This window comes from Coffea arabica, chromosome 2e (genome assembly GCF_036785885.1).
Source record: "Coffea arabica cultivar ET-39 chromosome 2e, Coffea Arabica ET-39 HiFi, whole genome shotgun sequence".
In the NCBI taxonomy this organism is placed as follows: domain Eukaryota; kingdom Viridiplantae; phylum Streptophyta; class Magnoliopsida; order Gentianales; family Rubiaceae; genus Coffea; species Coffea arabica.
Window position 1 is genome coordinate 10915506 of NC_092313.1, and position 21320 is coordinate 10936825.

Here is a 21320-nt window from a genome sequence, read left to right on the forward strand (position 1 = left end):
TTATTTAGTTTATACAATGAATTACAGATGGAGCAGGAAATGCCTATGCTTTGAAAAAAGGCACATTTTTTAGACTTGAAAACTTAATAGCACTGATTTAGTGAAATGATAAAAAGATGCAGAGCACTTTATTTAATACAAAAAAAAAAATTCATATCCTTGAGGTCCTATCCTATGTAGCTTTCCTCGGCAACCCTTATTCAGGGTTAAGCTCGTTGAGGCTTAAGTTTAATGAATGGGAAAGGCAATGGCAGTTCCTACAAGTACATATGCTTCTATGATGATGTTGAACCCATGCTGTTCCGTGGGTATAGTCATTCAGAAGTAAAAAGTTAACTATCTATAACAAACGGTTTGTCATGCAAACACACACAGCATTTTTCCATTATGCACTGCTAATATACGAGATAATCCGCATGTAAAGAAGCACAGATTATACAACAAGGAGTATCTTTCCAATGTGCTTGCTGCTTTCCATTAGCTTGTGACCTCCTGAAGCTTGACCTAATGGTAAATACTTGTAAACTACTGGTTTCACCTTGCCCGCAGCGATTGCTGGCCAAACACTCTTCTCCACTTCACTGATGATTAAAGCTTTGTTTTCCTTGCTTCTATTGCGCAATCCAGCAGCTGCAACAGAATATTTATGGAGTTAGTGTCGTAGAGAACTCTACCATACAAGGAGACGTACTTTAAAAGTTTAATCCATGTCTTGCAATGAGTCACCAGCAGAAGATAAAAGATTTCAGTCATCAATTTTGATTCAGAAAATACAAGGGAATCTCCTCAGCAAAGTTCATATTTAACTTGATGGACAAATATATATACATTCAACAGCCACAGGGCAGCTTGCACGCTCTCACTCTCCCACCACATCTGAACTTCACGCATGCATATATACAACCATAGCACATATTGATGGAACATACACCAACAGCTACATCCTCCCTTTACCCCCTTTCCCTCCCCGAACTTCATGCACGCACATGTATAGCTTTAGCAACATATCAATGCCCCTCCTCGCCTTAACTTATGCACGCATACAAATAGCCGTAGCAGCATATCAATGCATCATTCACCCAACTGTCAATGAAACTAGATAGTGATGCACCGAGATGACCAGGAACAGAATTCAGGCAAAGAATGGCTTGCAGGAAGTTTACAATTGTCAGCAGAAAAGCTCTGACAGGGAGTTGAGAGTTGGCCAGATATGGAAGATTATCAGGTTTCATTCTTTGAATCTTTTGGATGCCAGTCACTACCCTATGCCCCACCATTCCTGTGGCGTTTCCATGTCAGCCACAATTTTAAGTTTTATTTAAAGTTTAACTGCCACTTTTCCTAAGTCCAATTTATATGCAATCTTCTCATATGAATGAACAAAATCCAGAAATTCTGAAAGAGTAAATGGAAATGCAATGCCAGCTCCATGAGATGCTGCGATTTGAAAGCATGAAAAGCTTCAAGGCACATTTTCAGGGGGGTGTGTTCCCTAGGTCCATTGGGTGGAGTTGGTAGCAACTAAAGTAACTTTTGTTGCAATCACACTGGTCAGAATAAATAAATATGTATCTCTGCATTTTTATTTCCTCAAAATGCTTCCATTCATACTTGCAATTCAAAGACATGCCCTAAACCATTAGGGCAAAACCAAAAATGTTTTTCAAAACAAAAAAGTTAATAAAAAAGAAAATGAAAAATGAAAAATCATGCAGGCTCTAAAACTATGTATCCGACGGGGAGGCTCAACATACCTTGCACTGTGAGACGTCTTGCAAGCATACCTGAAAGATTCACTTCAGTTACCGTCCCACCCATAAAGCCAATAATAAAAAGCCTCCCACCAAGATTCAGGCTGTCCAAATTCCGCTGGAAGTACGACCCACCAAGGTTGTCTAGTATAACATCAACACCTATCTCATAGCACATAGAATCAGTTTTTCCTCCAGAGGAATGCAAAAAGAGATGATAGGGTAGAAGTATTTATACCTCCATGTGGATAATGATAATGATATTAAAAAAGCAACTGCAAAAGAAAAAGTCAACATGAACAGTAGATATTCATATTCAAACCTTTTCCTCCTGTTTCTTCCTTCACACGGGCTACAAAATCCTGAGTCTTGTAATTGATACAAACATCTGCCCCGAGATCCTTGCAAGCAGCTAGTTTTTCATCACTTCCTAATGGACAAAAAAAACAGTTAACTGAAGATCCATATGAAACATCCACTGATAAGACTAGCTAGTCAACCTGCTGTGACAAATACTTTGGTCACTCCATAATATTTGGCAATTTGGATGGCAAATGTACCAATTCCACTAGAACCTCCATGCACCTGGAAAGAAATATATAATTTAACTGGCTTGTTGCATCACATCTCATGAAGGATTTAAATTTCAATCAAACGAAGCTTATCCAGAAATGTGGAAATTCCCTTAAACAGAAATATTTTCCCCTCCAATCCACCACCTTGATATGATTTCATCCTATAACCTAACAAATTCTTTGAAGTTGAGTCCAACTTTAAAGATTACAAGAACTTGGAGATGACCATAACTCCTCACCCCAGACCCTACTGTTATGATCAAAGAAGTAAAGTTAGGTGTCCAAAGGACAAAGTATTTCCAATATGACTAATCTTCTGTGTTCTAAATATCATCGTATACAATCTCGCAAAAATACCATAAGTTCCTTGACACTGACATGGCATTGCGAAATAAGTGACAATACATCAGATTATATCCCCAAAAGACACAAAAGAACCTGTTTTTAAAAGGAAATTGGAAAAAAATACTAATCAAGAAGCTTCAGTTTATGAATCACCAGAAGAGTCTCCCCTGCAGAAAGTCGGCTCATCATGAAGATGGTTGACCAAACAGTGCAAGCTACCTCAGGAAAACTAGCTGCATCTTGCAAAGAAACACCAGATGGAACAGGAAGAACTTGTCCTGCAGGCACAGCTACTTTCTCTGCATACCCCCCTCCACTAACAAGAGCACATACCTGCATAAATCCAACACATTTTTGTCAATGTACTTGCACACGTATTACCACCAGAAGAATTAAATTCCAGTAACATATAGGACATCCTCCTATCTAATTCTTAATTTGGAAAACCTCCTGTTACCCATCACACGTAACAGTGTGTGAGTAGGAGGAAAAGGGGAGAGGAAAGAGAGATAGACAGAGACAAGAGTGGAAGAGAAAGAGAGATACTTATAGACAAGAGAGGGAGAGTGGGCCAGGAAGTGCAGAGAGTAAATCTAGGTATTTGTGGTAACATCTGTTCAAGCTAGGTAGGGAATTTAGAAATTTATAACTTAAAAGGCCAGCAAAACAGGAACTGGCGTAATAACAAAAGATTCATGAAAATTTCTCGTCTGAGGCAATAGTATGAAAAAAACCTGGCTTTTTTCTCCAGAGTTCATGAAGTTTAACTTGAAAATCTAACAAGTGCAACTGTACAAGCCTATTAGCCCATTCATGTTTGGCTATGTAAAATGCTTTTTTATACTACACTCTCTGACACTAAATAATTAGATGGAATTACATTTGATCACATCTTATTTGATATCCTCATTCTATACTAAGTTTGTCTCTCAAATCCTCCTTTTTCTGATTGATTATCATAAACATAACTCTTCCAGTAAGCTATCCAGTAAATTTGCCACATGTCCAAATCATCTTAATCTATGTCAACTTATTCTGTTATTATGTCATCAAACTACTGAAAATGGCTGGAAGCCCTTGTCCTAAATCACTCACTAACTCATTCAATACTTCCTTAATAACATGTACCAGCAAGCTCTCTTCCAAAAGTAATCTTAAAACTCACTTCATTTTTCCCAATCGCCCGATGCAATCAGGACAGTCAAATATTTGATCTCAATGAGAACATATACACAACTGAACTACTAGCATCGTTCTTTTGCAGTCACAAAATTTTAGGCTTCATGACCGCATAAGGAAACCAGGAGATTTAAAGTAGTTTCAAGCCAGCCAAAACGTACAGCCCAGTGCAATGTACATAATTCAGGAAAGTCCTCTCCAGAAACTAATAAAGTTCCAATCTTTACCCTGAAGACCATAAAACCTCAAGAAAAATAAAACAACCCAGTTAATTAGTATGTAGTCTAATTATCAAAGAAATGCTTTAGCAACTTTATTCGATTCCTTTCATTGAATGAAATTCATTCTCTCAATAGTCTGCAGTCACAGAAAATTATACAAGCTACACAGCCTGCACTATTAAAAGTATAATCCAGTAAAATCCTCTCTAGAGATTAAAGTTCCAATTTTTATTCTTAAAACAATCAAATTTCAAGAAATGGAAACCAACCCACTTAATTATTCATAAAACATCACAGGAAATGCTTCACCAACCATAATCCATTCCTAGTCCAATTAATTTGAAAATATTGTTGAAGATTTGCCCCTGACCTGATCACCAATTTTCCACCTAGTAACATCCTTGCCAACAGCTTCAATGGTGCCAGAGCATTCAAGACCAGGGTACTCACTATCACCCTGAGGGGGAGGGTATTTGCCCTGGCGTTGAAGGGTGTCTGCTCTGTTGAGAGCAGTAGCTGCAACTTTAATCAAGACCTCGTCATCTTTGATTTGTGGGTCTTCTACTTCTTTCAATTGCAACACTTCTGGGCCACCGGGGCTTGTGATCACCACAGCCTTCATCGTTGCTGAATTGTTTTCTTAGGTGTTCTTCTCAGTGTGTGAGTCCAGAAGCGGTGTTTGTTTTGACAAGATAATTGTTAGGTGCTGAATTGTTTTTTCTGTCTCTTGACGTGGATGCATGTAGCATACTAGAGAAGTTTACACGACTCTGTCTGTGTGTGTGACTGGTACCCCTCCCCCACTCCCAGGGATGGCAATGGGGCGGGTGCCCGGGCTCTCGGGGTGGGGGTGGGGCGGGGGCGGGGGAGAATTATTTCCCCCCGTTTAGAAACGGGGTGGGGGTGGGGGTGGGGGAGTATACCCCCGCCCCGCCACCCGTAAAACAAAAAATATATATATATATAATATGTAAGTTAATTAGTTATAAACTTATGATAATGATATTATTAGTTAGATGTATTATATAATGTATATTAGTTTATGTAATATAATTGATATTATCAATTATATGAATAATTATGCATGTCTACTAATAGAATTTATTAATTAGTTATACTAAATTTATTAATACATTTATACTAAATTTCTAATTACACTTAATAGAATAACACTTTTTTCTCAAAAAAAAGCACAAACACAATAAAGAATTAGTGATTGCATTTGTACTAAAAGTGAAAACTTGACTATTTTAGTTATATTTATTTTATCATATTGGATTGTATTCAAATAACTTCTGTTTGATTGTTTTTATGAGTTTCGATTGTAAAATTACAATGAATAATAATTTGGTGATGTGTTGATATTTTAGTACTTGATTATTTATTAAAATTTAATTATAATAAAACTATATAATAAAATTTTATTAACCCCGCGGGTGCCCCCTCGGGGGAAGCGGGGCGGGGCGGGCGGAGCAGGAAACGGGGGACGGGGGGAACTAAAAGGCAACGGGGCGGGGGGCGGGGGAGGGGTCCCCCGTCCCAACCCCGCCCCGTTGCCATCCCTACCCACTCCCCGTCCCGTTGCCTATTAATTTCCTCTGCCCGCACCCCGGCTTCCCAGTCCTGCCCCGTTTCCTCCGTGGAATTAAAAAAATTTTGTTATATAATTCATTATAATTTTACCAAATAATCAAATACTAAAATATCACATCACCAAATTATTATTCATTGTAACTTCACAATTGAAACTCATAAAAATAATTAAATAAAAGTTATTTGAATACAATCTAATATGATAAAACAAATATAATTAAAATAATCAAATTTTCACTTTTGATACAAATACAATCACTAAATTATTATTGTGTTTTTTTTAGAAAAAAGTGTTATTGTATTAAGTGTAGTTAGGAATTTAATATAAATGTATTAATAAATTTAATATAAATAATTAATAATTTTTATTAATAGACATGTATAATTAGTAGTATAATTGATAATATCAATTATATTACATATACTAATATACATTAAATGATACATATAACTAATAACATCATTATTATAAATTTATAACTAATTAAATTAAATATTATATATATAATTATGTACATATATATATATCTTTATTTTTTTAAAACGGGTAGCAGGGCGGGGGAGTACCTCCGGCCTGTTTCTAACGGGGGAAAAAATTCCCCCCCCCGCCCGCGCCCCCATTACCATCTTTAGTGACTGGCCAACTTTGGAGTTTGGACTGACTCTTGTTCCCTATCCATCAAATTCTAAAAAAAAAAATAGAAAGAAATACTCCTTTTGTCCCAATTATTTAGTCATATTTAGGGAATTCAACTTTTTAAAAATAATAATTTGATTGTGATGTTTGTACTTTTCTTTTCAATTTTACCTCCACAAATTCAAATTTGAAATTTAAATGATAACATGCATATAATTAGAAAGAAGTGTTCTATTGGAAAGAGAAACTAAAAGGTGCGTTTACTTTTCCAACATGATAAATGTTTTGAGACATTCCAAAATGGAAAGTATGACACTTTCAATGGGACGGAAGAAGTAATATATATCTAGTTCGGGAAGAGGGAACTACGATTTTTCATTTTTTTAAATGAACCTAAAGTTTTAAACATAAAACTTATCTGTTGAATCTTTTGTTCCCAATTCTAATTTCGAAAAGAGTAACCAAACTCTCTCTATTTCCCATCCTCAAATTCAAAGGTCACCATTTTCTTTTGTAGTTCTATTAGATTTTGTTTAATTTCAGAAGTACCAATGCATTTTGTTTAATTTCAAAATATGGTTGTGGTTTGTGTAGGATTTAAGATTTTTTTCATAGTAGGTACAATTGAAATCAATTTATTCATTTGAATTTATAATTTTAAAACTTTATCTTCGTTTAAAAATATTTGACATTTTATCAGGTGATTTTTTAAATTGGTTCATGGGATATCCTATTTTGTGCACAAATGTGTGCGCGTGTGTGTATATACATAATCATCGAATCAAGATTAAAGCAATCTGACCGATTGAATCTCGATCCGATCACTTTTCAAGTTCAATTAACGGTTCGAGTTTCAAAACATGGCTAACACATCTCAATGGCTTTTAAAAGCATGATATGCCAGAAAGCTTTTACGTTCAAAACATGCTTTCATTCATAATTATAAAATTCAGTATGGCTTGACGGTCGAACCAGTCAACTCGGTGAACCGAATATAGGATCAGGTTGGGTTACTAATTAAATCAGTTAAGCAACAAGTTCGTTGACCAGTCAACGACTCGACAGTTTAATTGATGAATCGGATAAAAACCACCGGTTGAACCATTAAACTTAAAAATTTTATTATTTTGATAGGAGTAAATCTTATATACACTGATAATATATATACACTATCATAGTTGGATACTTAATATATTTGCAAATTTTGAGTTTCAAATTCAAATTATTTGTCATGCGTGTAATGATAAAAGTGTATACACTGTCAGCGTATAAAAGATTAATTTCTTTTATAATTTAAAATATATTATTATATTATATTATATAACCATTGTGCAACTCGTGGTTGAACTGCTCAACCTACGCTTGACCGGTGATCCAGTGACTCAATCACCTCTCTAGGTTGAGCTCCGGTCCAGTTTAATAACTATGTTTTCATTTTCTCTCATAGGTTGGATTGAATAAGTGAATTTGCTATACTATGGACAAGTATAGTTGACAGATAGCTTAGTGGAGATTGGAGATTGAAGTATTTGTTATCAAATGAAAGCAAATTCCTCGATCATTGGCACTTGTAAGGAAGTTGAGCTTTTGAACTATCTTTTTAGCTCATGATCAACCGCGATCATCAATCAACCATTTCCATTTACCAAAATGCTGTCCACATTTTCGCAAAATGAAGCAGATTTTAGATGTTTAACTTACGAAACACCTGCATGGAGAACCTCTCCAGTGATCTACTAAATACATCTAAACGCTCGACAGTTCGAAGGCTATAGTACAGGTTCGTGCAAAATTACAGATGATGGATGACCTTCAAGCATATTTTTGGTCTAAACTATACGAAAGTATTGTTACGTATATATACATCTCTAGATTTTAGGTTTATGTATACACTTGCTGATGGTACACCATTCAGGCCATCTTGATTGGTACAACTGAAGAAGCAAAATGAAGTCATTGAGTAATTCATTGGTGATTCTTTTGCTTTCTTTTTTTTTTTTTGTCACTTGTCATCATTTACATCTACACCTATTTATAGTCCTAATCTAGCCAATACTAGAGACTAAACCACCATTGAACCATACGGGTGCACAACATCCACATGAATTTTAAGTAAAGCTATATTAAGTGGCAACTTTTTGATGGGAGGCAAGGGTGGCCAACTCCACTAAAGAGAGTTGGTTTCTTTTGCTTTCTTTTCTGGCTATCTCATTTCAGTGGCATTAATTAATATTGACTATTGACTTCTGCATGAAAGCCCCAAAGTTGAACGACAAATGCTACTTGAAACAAGCCTACAATTAGGGCTTTCTAAAGTAGCTTGCATCAATGTTGATAAAATCATGATCCGGATCATTTCCTACCATCTGAATCATCACAATTTGATCCGAATCACTGCTGAGATAGAAACTTCACCTTAAATTAGAAAGATCATTGAGATTGTGACCATGATTGTAGGATCTTACAATCCTAAATTCTACAATCTTGATACAATAGTATCTAAATGAAGTAGTACTGTTGCCTAAAAAAATTAAGTAGTTTTTTTTTCCCTTAAATATTGAGACTAAATACTAAAATTCAGGCCACTGGCCATTTGGTCCAGTGGTCATCCCCTTCTTTAGGGATGCTGGAGGTCAGGGGTTCAACCCCTGCCTCCCACAACTTGCCACTCTACGTGGCTGGTCTTTGCTCCCGCGGAGTAACTCGAGTGGTCCGCTTCCCCTCCTTAGGGTATGATGACCTTCCTGGCTTGTCCAGGGTTCGAGTCCCGCTGTTAACGTGTTCGGTGTGGAGTGGGGCCTCCTCTCCCGGGCCGCAGGGGATTAGTCGGGTCTCCCATGCGTGGCAGTTTATTGACCCAAAAAAAAAAAATTGAAAGGTTAATGTGTGAAAATGTGGAAGTTACTTAAGTGGGCATGCATGTTAGCCACCAAGACGCTTAAAGTCGAGGAATGATGCAAGGATCTTCTGTTTCACTTTATGAATCATTTTTGCCCTAATATTTACTAAATTGCTATATATCTTTCAAAAATACCTTAATTTAATTCTTTTTCTTGTTTCTTTAAAATTCAACAATTACCTGTAGGGTAAAATATAAAAGCTAACAAACTAAATAACAATATATAATAGAAAAATAAAAAAATAAAATATTTATTTAAACACCATTTTTCAGTTAAATTTTGTTAATATATAATTTTTTGTATTTTACTCTAGTAGTAGTGTTAGAACTTAAAGAAACAAACAAAAGAACTAAAATAATGAAAAATATATAGCAATTTAACAGATGTTAAAATAAGAAACGGTACAGAAATTGAAACAGACGAATGAGAATAAGAGATAGCGGCTATTATGGAGGATATCCAGAAAATAACCTTATGGTTTCGAATGTGCGATTTTGTGAGTTTGAATGAGGATACTGATAGCCTATGCTACAGTTTGAGCAAATTGCTCTTTTGAATTTTTGTGACATGGAATGGAACTACACCACTCCATAGTATTAAATGCACTTTTGTATAGATAGGAGCCATTGCTCCAAAATTGTATAGTTTTGTGATGATATAAAATTTCTATCTTTTCGGAAAAAAAAGAATGAATCTGCAATCATGTTGACATAAAGTCTACAAATTTTCTTCTCGTACACGTCGGAGCCAATGGCAAGTTGACAAGGCGGTCTCATGAAACCAATTTGTAGACTTTATGTCAACATTACTTCAGGTTACGCGCCTCGATGGCCAATATGCATGCGCACTTTAAAGACTTCATCGAAATGTCCAAATAAACGACCTGGCCATCCCCAACCAAATTAGAAAAACTTGTCTTTTCAATGGGCCAATTCTAGATTTTATGTCACTGGAAGGGCCAAAATGAAATTATGCCCTCGTTATCTTACTCCGAAGTCCGGTCCTTCAACGAAAATTCGTAAGTGTTGAAAGGACATCCGCAAAGACCTTAAAGGCGCAATCCCGAATTCCTAAAGCGTTAGAGATAGGGTGTTGAACGAGTGTCACCAAACCCACCGACCATCTTAAAGTCAAGCGCGAGTGTTGAAAGGATATTAAAAAGGACCTTAAAGCGCAGTCTTAAAGCAAAAGAAATATAGCTGTAAAGGATTTGGGGCAGGGACGATCCTGCACGGTTAAGAGCCAAGATTTGCCCTCAAAATTTTATGCGATTGAGATTACATCATGTAATTTGATTTTCGCGTTAAGTGTGGGATCCACCACTATCTGTTGTGAAAATACATCTTGTGAAAAAAAAGTTACGTGATGTACAAAAAAAGTTACGCGCAGTTGATAATGACCAAAACCGCCTGGAATGGTTGCACCTGCAACAGTCCGTGCCCCGAGTCCAGCTGTAAACGAGTTTAATCAAAATGAGCATTTTAATGTTTAAATTTATTTAATCATTTTAATAAAATTAAAATTTTATTTAGTTTTAATCAAAATGAGCATTTTAATGTTTAAATTTATTTAATCATTTTAATAAAATTAAAATTTTATTTAGTTTTAATTTATTTATTTATCAAATTAAATTTAAACAAATTTTTTTTATCGAACTTGAATATTATTAAATATAAAAGAGTAATTTAATTTAATATCAAATTAAAAAAAAAAACTCTTATTAAGTGAGTTTGATTTGAGTATCAAAATAATTTGATTTATTTTTCATCTTAGTAAAAAATGTGTGTAAATCCCGTCAACCACGTCGCCTAACTTTATCCATTCCCTCCATGGCAAGAAAATCAATGCATTACCATCATTGTTTAGCTTTTTCAACTGCTCAGTTACTCTTCCTACTCCTCTGGTGTCCTGTTCTTCATCAATGAAGTGAACTATACAAGAATAATACTCCCAAAAATATTAAAAAAAAAAAACTGCTTCAACTGATCTTTCTCATATTTGTTACTTTTGCTTTACTGATTACTTCCACTGTCCTTTGTTTTTACGCATCATTAAGACATGATCAGTCTGAAGTCATGGTGGATTGGAAACGTATTATTCGTTCTTCTTTTATCATTATTAGTTCCAGGAACTTTTGGTTGGGGAAAAGACGGCCATCATGTTATCTGTGAAATTGCCCAGGTAAATTATGTGTCATTCTTTCTTTCTTTATAATCTCTCAGAGAAATTAAAAATTCTGTCTTTACAACCAATTCATTGCCTTATTCTTGGTAAAATTTTATGTTTGTTTTAAGTTAAGGCTTAGCAGAAATGCTGTTGGAGTTCTAATTCTAGTCCCACTTCTGTATTATGTGAAGCTTAAATGGGCTTTTGATGTTTCTGTGTTTTCCCCAAGTAAATCAATTCTTGATACTTTTATGACTTGCTTACTAATTGAATCAAGCAAATTGTTAATCTGGTTATGAAGCTGGTTAAAGCTGGTTAAAGTGAGTTAAACTTACTCTTGTTAGAGTTGAAGTCTAGGATTAACTGATTTCATATCAAGACATTGTAAGAAGTACTCTGGTTATATTTTCATTGACCAAAAAATTCTCTGATTCCAGCTAGCAATATACAATGCCAAAAACAAAGGGTTTACTGTAGATAAAAGATGCTTTTCTTTTTGCCTGGGCAGACTGGTACTTGTGTTGATTCTTGGTTAAGTAGAGGGATTTGAGGATGGTACATGGAAGTACTCTGGTTGTGCCCAGATATGATGTCGATGATGGTCATATTAGTGATAAGAATAACTGATAGTATATCTTAGGTAACCTCCCCTCAGCACTTTGATAGGAAATGCTTTATATGCATCAGGGATATCTTTCAGAAGATGCTCTGGTAGGGGTGAAACAATTGCTTCCAGATTATGCAGAAGGAGAACTTTCTGCTATTTGCTTCTGGGCGGATGAGATTAGGTGGCATTATCACTGGAGCAGGCCTTTGCATTATGTTGACACGCCTGACTTTAGGTGTAACTACCAGTACTGCAGTAAGTTACAGTGTCTGCTTGTTTTCCCTTAGTCTATACTGTATTGTTCTATTTGGCATGAAACTACAAAACTAAGATAATGCACCAATGCCCCCCTACTTCTAGTTCTTGGATGTGATAACTGCAATCGCTTGGTAATTGCCATAGTTTCAATCTGTCTCTGCTAGCAATAGTAATCATTTATCTATTTTACTATTGTTGCCTGCCAATTCTGTGATGCTTTTATGTCTGTAGGCGGAGGATGTTTGCCTGACATAGTACTTTGAACATGCAAGGTGAACTAATTGGTGAGAGCTTACTACTGGGAGTATGCTATTATACTTTCAGTTCTAAGGCTCTGACCTTTAATAAAGTTCAAATCCTGTAAGCCTATTTTCAGCTGCCGACAGATAGAGGATGTCCCATACTCTTAAAGCATGAAATCTGTTACTAGTTGCTAGTATTTCTGGAAATTGGCACTTGACCATGCATTCTTCTTGAGGTTTCTGGCTTGGTTTTGCCAAAGATGAAACATTGCGGCGTATTCCTTCTTGCTACGTGTAAAACATTTCGAAACAAATATTCACATTCCCTTGATGTATAACTTCATCAACATGTTTGGATTTCTGCATATCATAGCTATTCACGTTTATTTAGCAATTCTTGTAATTCAATTGAATGTGACAACTCCTTGATAACCAAAATCTCTTTTTTCCATTTTTTTCCATTACGTGTACTTCTTGTAGGAATTGTGCGTCTAACTTTCATTACCTCACCTGTAGACAACAAGGCTGACTCCCTTTCTACTTTTTGAAGGAGACTGCCATGATTCTGCTGGTCATAAAGACATGTGTGTCACTGGTGCAATATACAACTACACTAAGCAACTAACATCCAGTTTAGATGTTCCAGATTCTGAAATTAAATGTAAGTTTACACTTCTAACATGTTTATGGCATGATTTTTTATAAGGAATCTAAGTTAATATTCTCCCTATAACAGACAACTTGACAGAGGCGCTCATGTTTTTGTCACATTTCATTGGTGATGTCCACCAGGTTAGCTTAATCTTCTACCACTCTCGGAAAATTTTGATCAACTGCTTCTTGTATTGTAGTCTGGGAAGGCTTTGGCCATAAACAAGTACTGTATATCGTAATGTATTTGGCATGGTTCTCATATGTGTAAATTGTTTACAACTGCTATCTCAAGGGTGCTAATATTTCAAAGGGTACTCATAACCAATTACTTTTTAGTAATACTATGCTTGGCCTCTGTCAGTGTCTCCCCAATAGTGAGAGAATATGTGGTAGCGAGAAGTACCTTGTTTGTGGTTTTTTGGTTTTATAGGCACTTTAATTGTACTGCAAAAATTGGAGGTCCATATTTGGAAGTTATCTCTTGTTTCGTAGACTGATGCCAATTTTTAGGAGATGTGCAGAGTTGAGCTACAGCTCATTCATGGGTTATGTACTGCTAATAAATACATGACTGCAAAGTTGCAGTCACGTTGTTATGCTGCATCTTTGCAACAAGCAAGCTTTATTGTTGTATTTATCATCTTTGGAATAATAGGCCTCATGAGGTGGATGGAAGTAATTTTGAAGCCCTTTTAGTTAGGGATCAAAGGGTGCAAGAATAATATATTTCTGATCAATTTGACATAGGGATTCTAATTTCCAATAGTTACAGGAATGTGTTAGGAGTCTGCATCTTAAGCTATACCATGTTATTCTCTTTTAGATTGTGTAAATAAGTGATTCCTGCAAAGTATTGAGCATGATTTTCTTTTTACAGTTCGATTTATTTCACAGGTTGCACAAATAAAATAGAATGACAATCAATTAAGCTTTGTCTGACAAATTTAACATGCATGGCAGCCTCTCCATGTGGGATTTATTGGAGATGAAGGTGGAAACACAATAACTGTTCGCTGGTACCGGAGAAAGACAAATTTGCACCATGTAGGTCCTTAACCAAAACTATTTGGACTAAAGTCTCATTCAATTCTTCTTTGATTGTCACTTTTTTATCACGAGTACCATGAACGAATCATATAAACCAAATGTGGCTCTACCAACGTCTGGTTTTGAACTTCATGAATATTGCTGGAAAAATATACAAGGTAGCTACTGTGGTAAAGTGCAGAATTCATTCTGATGAAATTAATCATTTGCCACTTTCGACATGTGACTAGTCTAGGAAGATGCCCACAAAACACTGTTCCTTTTAAAAATATTAGAATTAGTTGTTGATTAATGCCTACTTGCTTTATGTTGCCTCCTCTGCTTTCAGGTATGGGATACTATGATCATTGAATCTGCTTTAAAGACCTATTATAACTCCGATATTACGACTATGATACAAGCAATTCAACAAAATATCACAGTATGTTCTCTTTGTCCTTTTCTACCTTCACTGCTTGAGTAGTTTCATGCACTATGACAAGGCTATTGAAATTCAGAGGGACTACATCATGCATAATCCATTATTACAGACAGTCATGTGCTACAGTAATTGAAGTAGAAAAAAACATTGACATTTCAGTTGGTATTCTCTTCTATAGTCCTTGCTGAATATGTGGATAATTGTGCTCATTCATTGTAGGTGCAAAACCAGATTGTCTTAAATAATGACAAATGAAATCTTTTCATGATATTCTTACACAGAAGCTCACCTTGGAATGGAGAGCTAGTCCTGACATAATAATGTTACCGTCTCGTTGTCCCATATTCTTCACCTGCTTTGAAATTCTGTCCACATCATGCTCTTTATTGTAACATAGTGTATCTGTTTGATTAAATTTGCAAGGAACTAATTTGTGCTGTGTGGGGAAGTAAGCATTTCTTGATTGCAAAACACTGCCTGGACTGTTTTCTGTCACAATCTATCCACATTACTATCTGTTTATCTTTTTTCTTTACCTGTAACAGAATGAGGATATCTCATCGTGGGAGAATTGCAATGGCACAGTTTGTCCAGATCCGTGAGCACTTCTTTCAGTCACTCCTATCAGATTTTGTGTTTGTCATGCTCAAGATGCATGTTTTTATATTTATAAATGTCTAATTACATTGCGATGCTTGATTCCATTTTATGTGCTTCACAAACTTGCATGTCATTTGGCACCAAATTAGTGTTCCCATGGCTGTTCTGTTTCCATATGGGCAATAAAATTTAAGGAGGTCATATTAAGTATGGCTTTTCAACATGGATTAAGCTGGTAAAGATGCTGTCAGGTAATGCATATCTGCTTGAGCTTGGGGACTCTAGTGGTTAAAGTTGAGGTCTAACATTTTGCATTACAAAGCTCATCTTCTGCATTGCCGAGTTTAGATGATAAATGTTTTATCAGCTATACCATTATAACTCCCTAGTGATCTAAATTGTAGTTAGCACTGTGTTTCAGGTATGCTTCTGAAAGTGTAAATCTCGCATGCAAGTTTGCCTACAGAAATGCTACACCAGGAAGCACTCTAGGAGGTGGTACTCCTTTCCCTTTATTTCAAAGTGAATCCATTTGGATGCACACATCTATTTCTTTTTAGCGATCAGTGAAGCCTTTTGTCTTTTTTAACGAGGAAGGCGCAGACAAAGTAAGAAACTACCTCTAGAAGGCTTTTTCCAGGAACTTTCTCCTGTGAGGCTGGATTATTTCTTCTGAAGTAGCGTTTTAAACAAATGTTTTTAGTTCGATTAGATTAAACGAATCCTATATGATATATGAATTTTGGCATTAGTTCATTTTTTTTTTATATCTATCCAAGTCACTTAATGGCATCAAAAATTTTAACATGCATTGTTTCATCTGTTGATTATTTGCATCAGCAACTAGCAGTAAGTTAAATTCAAACTGCTCCTCTCTCTGTCCTTAGGATTTTTAAAGTATATATTTGTGAGGATTAGGATGCTTGATCAGTGCCCCAATCGTGTTCTTCTTCAAATTGTCTTCCATATCTAATTTTGTTTACTATTGGTCTTATAGATGATTACTTTATTTCTCGGTTGCCTGTTGTGGAGAAGAGACTGGCTCAAAGTGGCATCCGTTTGGCTGCTGTTCTCAATCGTATCTTCTCTTCAAATCTACCAATTGCGAAAGAGTGAAAGAAAAAGTTAGGATATGGTAGAACATAATGGTTCAGCAGTTGGGGAATACTGGCCCCGTTATGTAAAATTCAAATCTGCAACTTAAGTAAACCAAGCGTCCTTACCTATTGTATATTAGTACAAAACTTGCTGACTCTATTTTATGTATCGTTTATGTTGATAGGGTTTTTCTAATGATGCCTATAGGCACCTGTTAATGTACCTACCTTTTTTTTTTTTTTTTTTTTTTTTTTTGTCGACACAGGGGTGTCCGGGTCAATCCTTACGGGACCCGACTAATTCCCTGCGGCCCGGGCCCGGCGCCCCAACCTGACCCGAACGCGATAAGTGCGCGGAGGAACTCAATGTACCTACCATTCACCTAACCTATTTTATATATATATATATATATATATATATATATATATATATATATATATATATATTAATAATTATGAGTAAATCTTATATACACTGACAGTGTATATATTATCACCGTTGGATGTATGACATATGTGCAAAAGTTGAATTTCAAATTCAATTTTACATAGTTGTCATTCAATCAATACTGACGGTGTATACACTGTTAGTGTAGGAAAGATTAGTCCTAATAACTATTACCCTCCCTTAAATTTATGTACTTTTTCTATTTAATCTGATCTACCCTTGGATTTTTGTACTGTTGCATCATTAAATCACCTTATGGATTTCCTCCGTATTTGTAGAAAGGAATTGTTCAATTTCCGTCTTAGGTTTTGAGCCTGTTCGCATTTGCATTATTGTTTTCTTCTTCGAATTAAGATTTTTATTCTAACTAAAAATCTCGGGGGCTCTTATCTTTCCGTAAAACAATGAAAACCTTTTAAATAATGTGCTATGGTATGTTATCATGGAGCATTCTGTCAATACATGTATTTCACGTCCAACTTATATTACATAATGACACACTCAGAAATATTATACCTTTGAATTTGAACACTTTTTCTGTAATATTTACACTTTTGCCAAAAAAATTAACTCCAGGTCCTCTCATTACAAGTGTCTTTCGAGCACACTTGTTTGCCAAACTCCCTTATTATCATTTATGTTTTCATTTTAGAATAGATTTTGGGTATAGATATTTTGTTTCCAAGCTTGAATGTAAAGATTATTGATGTTCAAGTTCTACAAAAAAAATAAATAAATAAACAAAAGACTGGCCCAAAAAAATGTTGAACAGAAAAAGAAATTTTATTAAACGGATTAGTTCTTGATTTTTTTGCCTCATCATCTGATATCCTATTTTCCAAGTCATTACCTTCCTTGACGAATTGCCTTTCTTTGCGACAAAGGTCTCCCGAACAAAAATGTAAACTTGAGTTTTTTGTTTTTGTCACTCGAACAGATTGGTCTGAATGCTCCTTAGGACTTACCTACTTTGTCCTCATTGACTAATCACAAAATTATGGTTCCTAATTCTTCCATGTCATCAAAGATGCTTTCAGATTATTACATCGCAACGATATACTTTTGTCAGAAGTATGTAAATCAATAATTTGCAGATATGCTTCTGCAAACAATGTGGTTTCTTCTGGTTGATCAATTCTGAGAATATTGCCATTCTATCAACAGCAACTTCTCTGATTATTTTAAATATATAGCCTGCAAATCAGCGTGTTAAATAATCAATCTGGTCGAAATGTGGCTGCGTTTCTTGGCCGAATTTTTGCCTTGCACCCAACAACTGCAAACTAATTGAGTAAAGAGCATCGAAAAGGCCTCCCTAATGATATCAGTTTCCCTCACGTCAAGAAGTGATCAACTACCTAATTAACAACCATGATTCCTTCTGAAGTCAACTTTTTCATAAAGCCAATCAGACCAGGGTTCCTTTCACGTTCTTCTTGATGTTTGAGATGCCTGGAATATGCTCATCTTGCTTCTAATGAAAATCAACATGCAATTCTCATTAGAATATTGTAAAGGTTTTTCTTGCACTCAATGACAGGTCCCTTAATTAGTAATATAATTTGACAGAAGGGAGCTGATCACATGGAATTATATATAGAACTAAGCTGTCTTGGTTGGTCTTTCTTTCTGCTTTCGATTTCACAAAACAACCTGAACATCCGTCAAAATGACAACTTCCAAAATCTTGTCGACATTGTCTTCAGTACTGGTCATTTTCTTTCTTTCCAATTCTTTCAATCCAAATCCTGGTGTTCGAGCATGGAGCAAAGAGGGTCATATCATGACATGCCAAATTGCACAGGTAAAGTAAATTTTGAAGCTCCAAGCCCTTTACATGGAAAGCAGATGAACTAAGAAGTTCTGAGTAGAAATTATGTGTAGGGTCATTTATTTTCATTGGTTAATCGTATTATACGAGAAATAATTAGATGAACACAGTGAAAATAATTTCGATTTTAACATTTATCTCCTCTGAGAACAGGATCTCCTGGAACCTGATGCAGCCCATGCGGTCAAAATGTTGTTGCCCGACTATGTTAACGGGGACTTGTCAGCCCTGTGTGTATGGCCAGATCAGGTAAGGCACTGGCACAAGTATAGGTGGACGAGCCCACTTCACTTCATTGACACCCCTGATAATGCCTGCAACTTTGATTATGAAAGTAAGCATAATTTTATGGTACTTCTTGAAATTGAATGACCAAAATAACGTCACTTACATTGTAACCATGATTTGGCCTGAAAGGGGACTGTCATGATCAACATGGAGTTGAGGATATGTGTGTTGCTGGTGCCATCCAGAATTTCACTACTCAGCTTTCACATTACCGCCATGGATCTTCTGATCGACGACGTAAGATTCCAAGCCAAATCTTAAGCAATTCTACCCCTTGTGGGATGCTATTACCTGCACACTCTGAATATTTGTCTTTCAATGATCACAGATAATATGACAGAGGCCTTGTTGTTTCTTTCACACTTTATGGGAGATATACATCAGGTACGGCGTCTGATCGAAAAATTTCTCTCTCTCTTGTTCAATTAGTTTAGTGTTCATGTTGCCACTGTATTTGATAGTTGTGAATTTCTAATGCAATTTATTGCTTCTGTTTCATTTCTCTCTCAGCCAATGCATGTAGGCTTTACAAGTGATGAAGGAGGAAACACCATAAATTTGCGCTGGTTTAGGCACAAATCCAATCTGCACCATGTGAGTATTGACATCGATCTAACCTGTCATGAAATCACAAATTTGGGAGATAACTGTCACGTATTATTCACATCTATGCATATAGGTCTGGGACAGAGAGATTATTCTTACGGCTGCTGCAGATTACTACGGGAAGGAAATCGACCTCCTTGAGCAAGACATAGAAAGTAACTTTACAGATGTAAGTATCTAGATAAACTGGATTGTATCCTACTTGTAACACATAATTTGGGTGCTTGGTTAACATATTGAGCATGGCTTTTCTTGCCTGTTACATTCATAGTCTTTAGGGCCACTTTTTCCATTAACTAAATTTGTAGATTGCTTCATGGAACAGGGAATCTGGTCTGACGATCTTGACTCCTGGAGGGACTGCAGTGATCTCCATACCTGTGTAACCAAGTGAGCTTTCTCCCTGAATCTCTTTTAGGCAAGCCAAGAAATTGATCCAGTGAGAAGAAGGCACTCTGCTTCTATTCTCTGGTGCCAAAATTTAGACGTAGGCTTTAATTGTTGACGGATGTTTTTCCTTATAAACACAGGTATGCAGCAGAAAGTATCAATATTGCTTGCAAATGGGGTTACAAGGGAGTTGAGGCTGGAGAGACTCTCTCTGGTATTACAAATAATTTGATCCTCCAATAATCCAAAACTTAAGTTCCATTTCATCTGTTGTTATTGCTTGTTAAGCCAAAAGAATAATGCTTTGGATTCTTTGATTACAGACGATTACTTCAACTCCAGACTGCCTCTGGTGATGAAACGGATAGCTCAGGGTGGAGTTCGATTGGCCATGTTCCTCAATCGAGCTTTTGGCCGTTCTCAAGATGATTTCCTTGCAGCAACTTGATTGTGTTGGTTCCATTTTGAACCAACTGCTAGATTTAATTTAACCAAAGATGCATCTGCACAGCCTGCCTTCGTAGAATCCGTAGTCATCGGAATATGAAACTGATCATTTAATATTTATGCTTGCTTATAACTGGCGAAATTTAGATAGGACAAACAATAACGTTGTCTGAAAGCATCGGCAATGAACAACAATTCGTTCATGACCTTAAATTATGAAAAGCTAGATGTAATCTTGGAAGATACTTTACAGAATAAAGTTCTTTTTCAAAATTGAGATGAACATTTACTATGTCGAAAATTTTCAAATCTCCTTTTGTCTCCTTTTATCCTCTTTTCATTTGATCTCATGGATTCCTATTCAAAATTGAGATAAACATTTACTTTGGATGCATTTGATAAAAACTGAATTTTGAAATCTGAAATCTGAAGTTTGAATCCGTTAAGTTATTGAATTGTTAAATACTAATTTTGATACATTTAAGTGTTAAGTAAATAGTTTATCACTTATTCTAGGAAATAAATTTTGTCTAAAAAATTCTATGCAACTTAATGAATTTACATGTTCAATTTGTTGTTATCAAATATGTCTGAAGCTATTAAAATTTGAATCCATCTAATTTAAATGCTGAATTAAATTATTAAACAGAGGCTATGTTGAAAATTTCTAATTTCTTGGACATTTTCCCGTCTATGGCATCTAGAAATGCCACCTGATATGCGATTTTTCTTGCCTAATCTACACAGTTTCTTATCAAACAAACTTATAACCTAACTTCCAAATTTAAAGAAAGCTTTTCATGTGACTATGAACAAAGCATAAACACTTCGCCATTTTTCTGTAACTAGTATAAGACAAAATCAAGAAACTAATTAACTATTAGAAGCCATCACCATGAAATCCGTACCTTCAAGTCTTTACCTATTCTTTTGTCCAGATTTTTTTTTTTTTCTGTTGACAAGGAACCGCAGCCGCTACATGAGAGTACGCACACAGTAAATTCCGTCCCGTGTAAT

The 21320-nt window shown here is 35.7% G+C and overlaps 3 protein-coding genes across 3 annotated transcripts; 2 read left to right on the plus strand and 1 right to left on the minus strand.

Annotated features, from left to right (window-relative positions):
• Window positions 1-106: 106 nt before the first annotated feature.
• On the minus strand, window positions 107-4959 carry LOC113730913 (uncharacterized). Its single transcript, XM_027255901.2, has 6 exons — window positions 4442-4959; window positions 2825-3004; window positions 2252-2336; window positions 2074-2181; window positions 1755-1913; window positions 107-630 (listed from the first exon to the last, which is right to left on the minus strand). Exons 1-6 carry the CDS (start codon window positions 4691-4693, stop codon window positions 434-436), a joined length of 981 nt encoding a protein of 326 aa, XP_027111702.1. The 5' UTR covers window positions 4694-4959; the 3' UTR covers window positions 107-433.
• Window positions 4960-11047: 6088 nt separating this feature from the next.
• Window positions 11048-16516, plus strand: LOC113730916 (endonuclease 4-like). Its single transcript, XM_027255907.2, has 9 exons — window positions 11048-11382; window positions 12055-12229; window positions 13025-13135; window positions 13211-13266; window positions 14089-14172; window positions 14504-14596; window positions 15142-15194; window positions 15618-15691; window positions 16194-16516. Exons 1-9 carry the CDS (start codon window positions 11260-11262, stop codon window positions 16310-16312), a joined length of 888 nt encoding a protein of 295 aa, XP_027111708.1. The 5' UTR covers window positions 11048-11259; the 3' UTR covers window positions 16313-16516.
• A 1793-nt stretch (window positions 16517-18309) lies between these two features.
• On the plus strand, window positions 18310-20588 carry LOC113733478 (endonuclease 1). The gene is made up of 9 exons (XM_027259848.2): window positions 18310-18545; window positions 18726-18906; window positions 18990-19097; window positions 19189-19244; window positions 19371-19454; window positions 19540-19635; window positions 19792-19856; window positions 19997-20070; window positions 20180-20588. Exons 1-9 carry the CDS (start codon window positions 18411-18413, stop codon window positions 20302-20304), a joined length of 924 nt encoding a protein of 307 aa, XP_027115649.1. The 5' UTR covers window positions 18310-18410; the 3' UTR covers window positions 20305-20588.
• The last annotated feature ends 732 nt before the right edge of the window (window positions 20589-21320 follow it).

What these genes read in the sequence shown, in the direction of transcription:
- LOC113730913 (XM_027255901.2), bottom strand. Translation starts at nt 4,693, where the DNA reads ATGAAGGCTGTGGTGATCACAAGCCCCGGTGGCCCAGAAGTGTTGCAA. An exon ending in CTGCAGGGGAGACTCTTCTG is followed by an intron (nt 2,337 to 2,824) that starts GTGATTCATAAA and finishes ATTTCTTTCCAG; the next exon opens with GTGCATGGAGGTTCTAGTGG. An exon ending in CAAAGTATTTGTCACAGCAG is followed by an intron (nt 2,182 to 2,251) that starts GTTGACTAGCTA and finishes TTTGTCCATTAG; the next exon opens with GAAGTGATGAAAAACTAGCT.
- LOC113733478 (XM_027259848.2), top strand. Translation starts at nt 18,411, where the DNA reads ATGACAACTTCCAAAATCTTGTCGACATTGTCTTCAGTACTGGTCATT. An exon ending in TGACATGCCAAATTGCACAG is followed by an intron (nt 18,546 to 18,725) that starts GTAAAGTAAATT and finishes CTCTGAGAACAG; the next exon opens with GATCTCCTGGAACCTGATGC. An exon ending in GGCTGGAGAGACTCTCTCTG is followed by an intron (nt 20,071 to 20,179) that starts GTATTACAAATA and finishes CTTTGATTACAG; the next exon opens with ACGATTACTTCAACTCCAGA.
- LOC113730916 (XM_027255907.2), top strand. Translation starts at nt 11,260, where the DNA reads ATGATCAGTCTGAAGTCATGGTGGATTGGAAACGTATTATTCGTTCTT. An exon ending in GAAAGACAAATTTGCACCAT is followed by an intron (nt 14,173 to 14,503) that starts GTAGGTCCTTAA and finishes CTCTGCTTTCAG; the next exon opens with GTATGGGATACTATGATCAT. An exon ending in CAATTCAACAAAATATCACA is followed by an intron (nt 14,597 to 15,141) that starts GTATGTTCTCTT and finishes TACCTGTAACAG; the next exon opens with AATGAGGATATCTCATCGTG.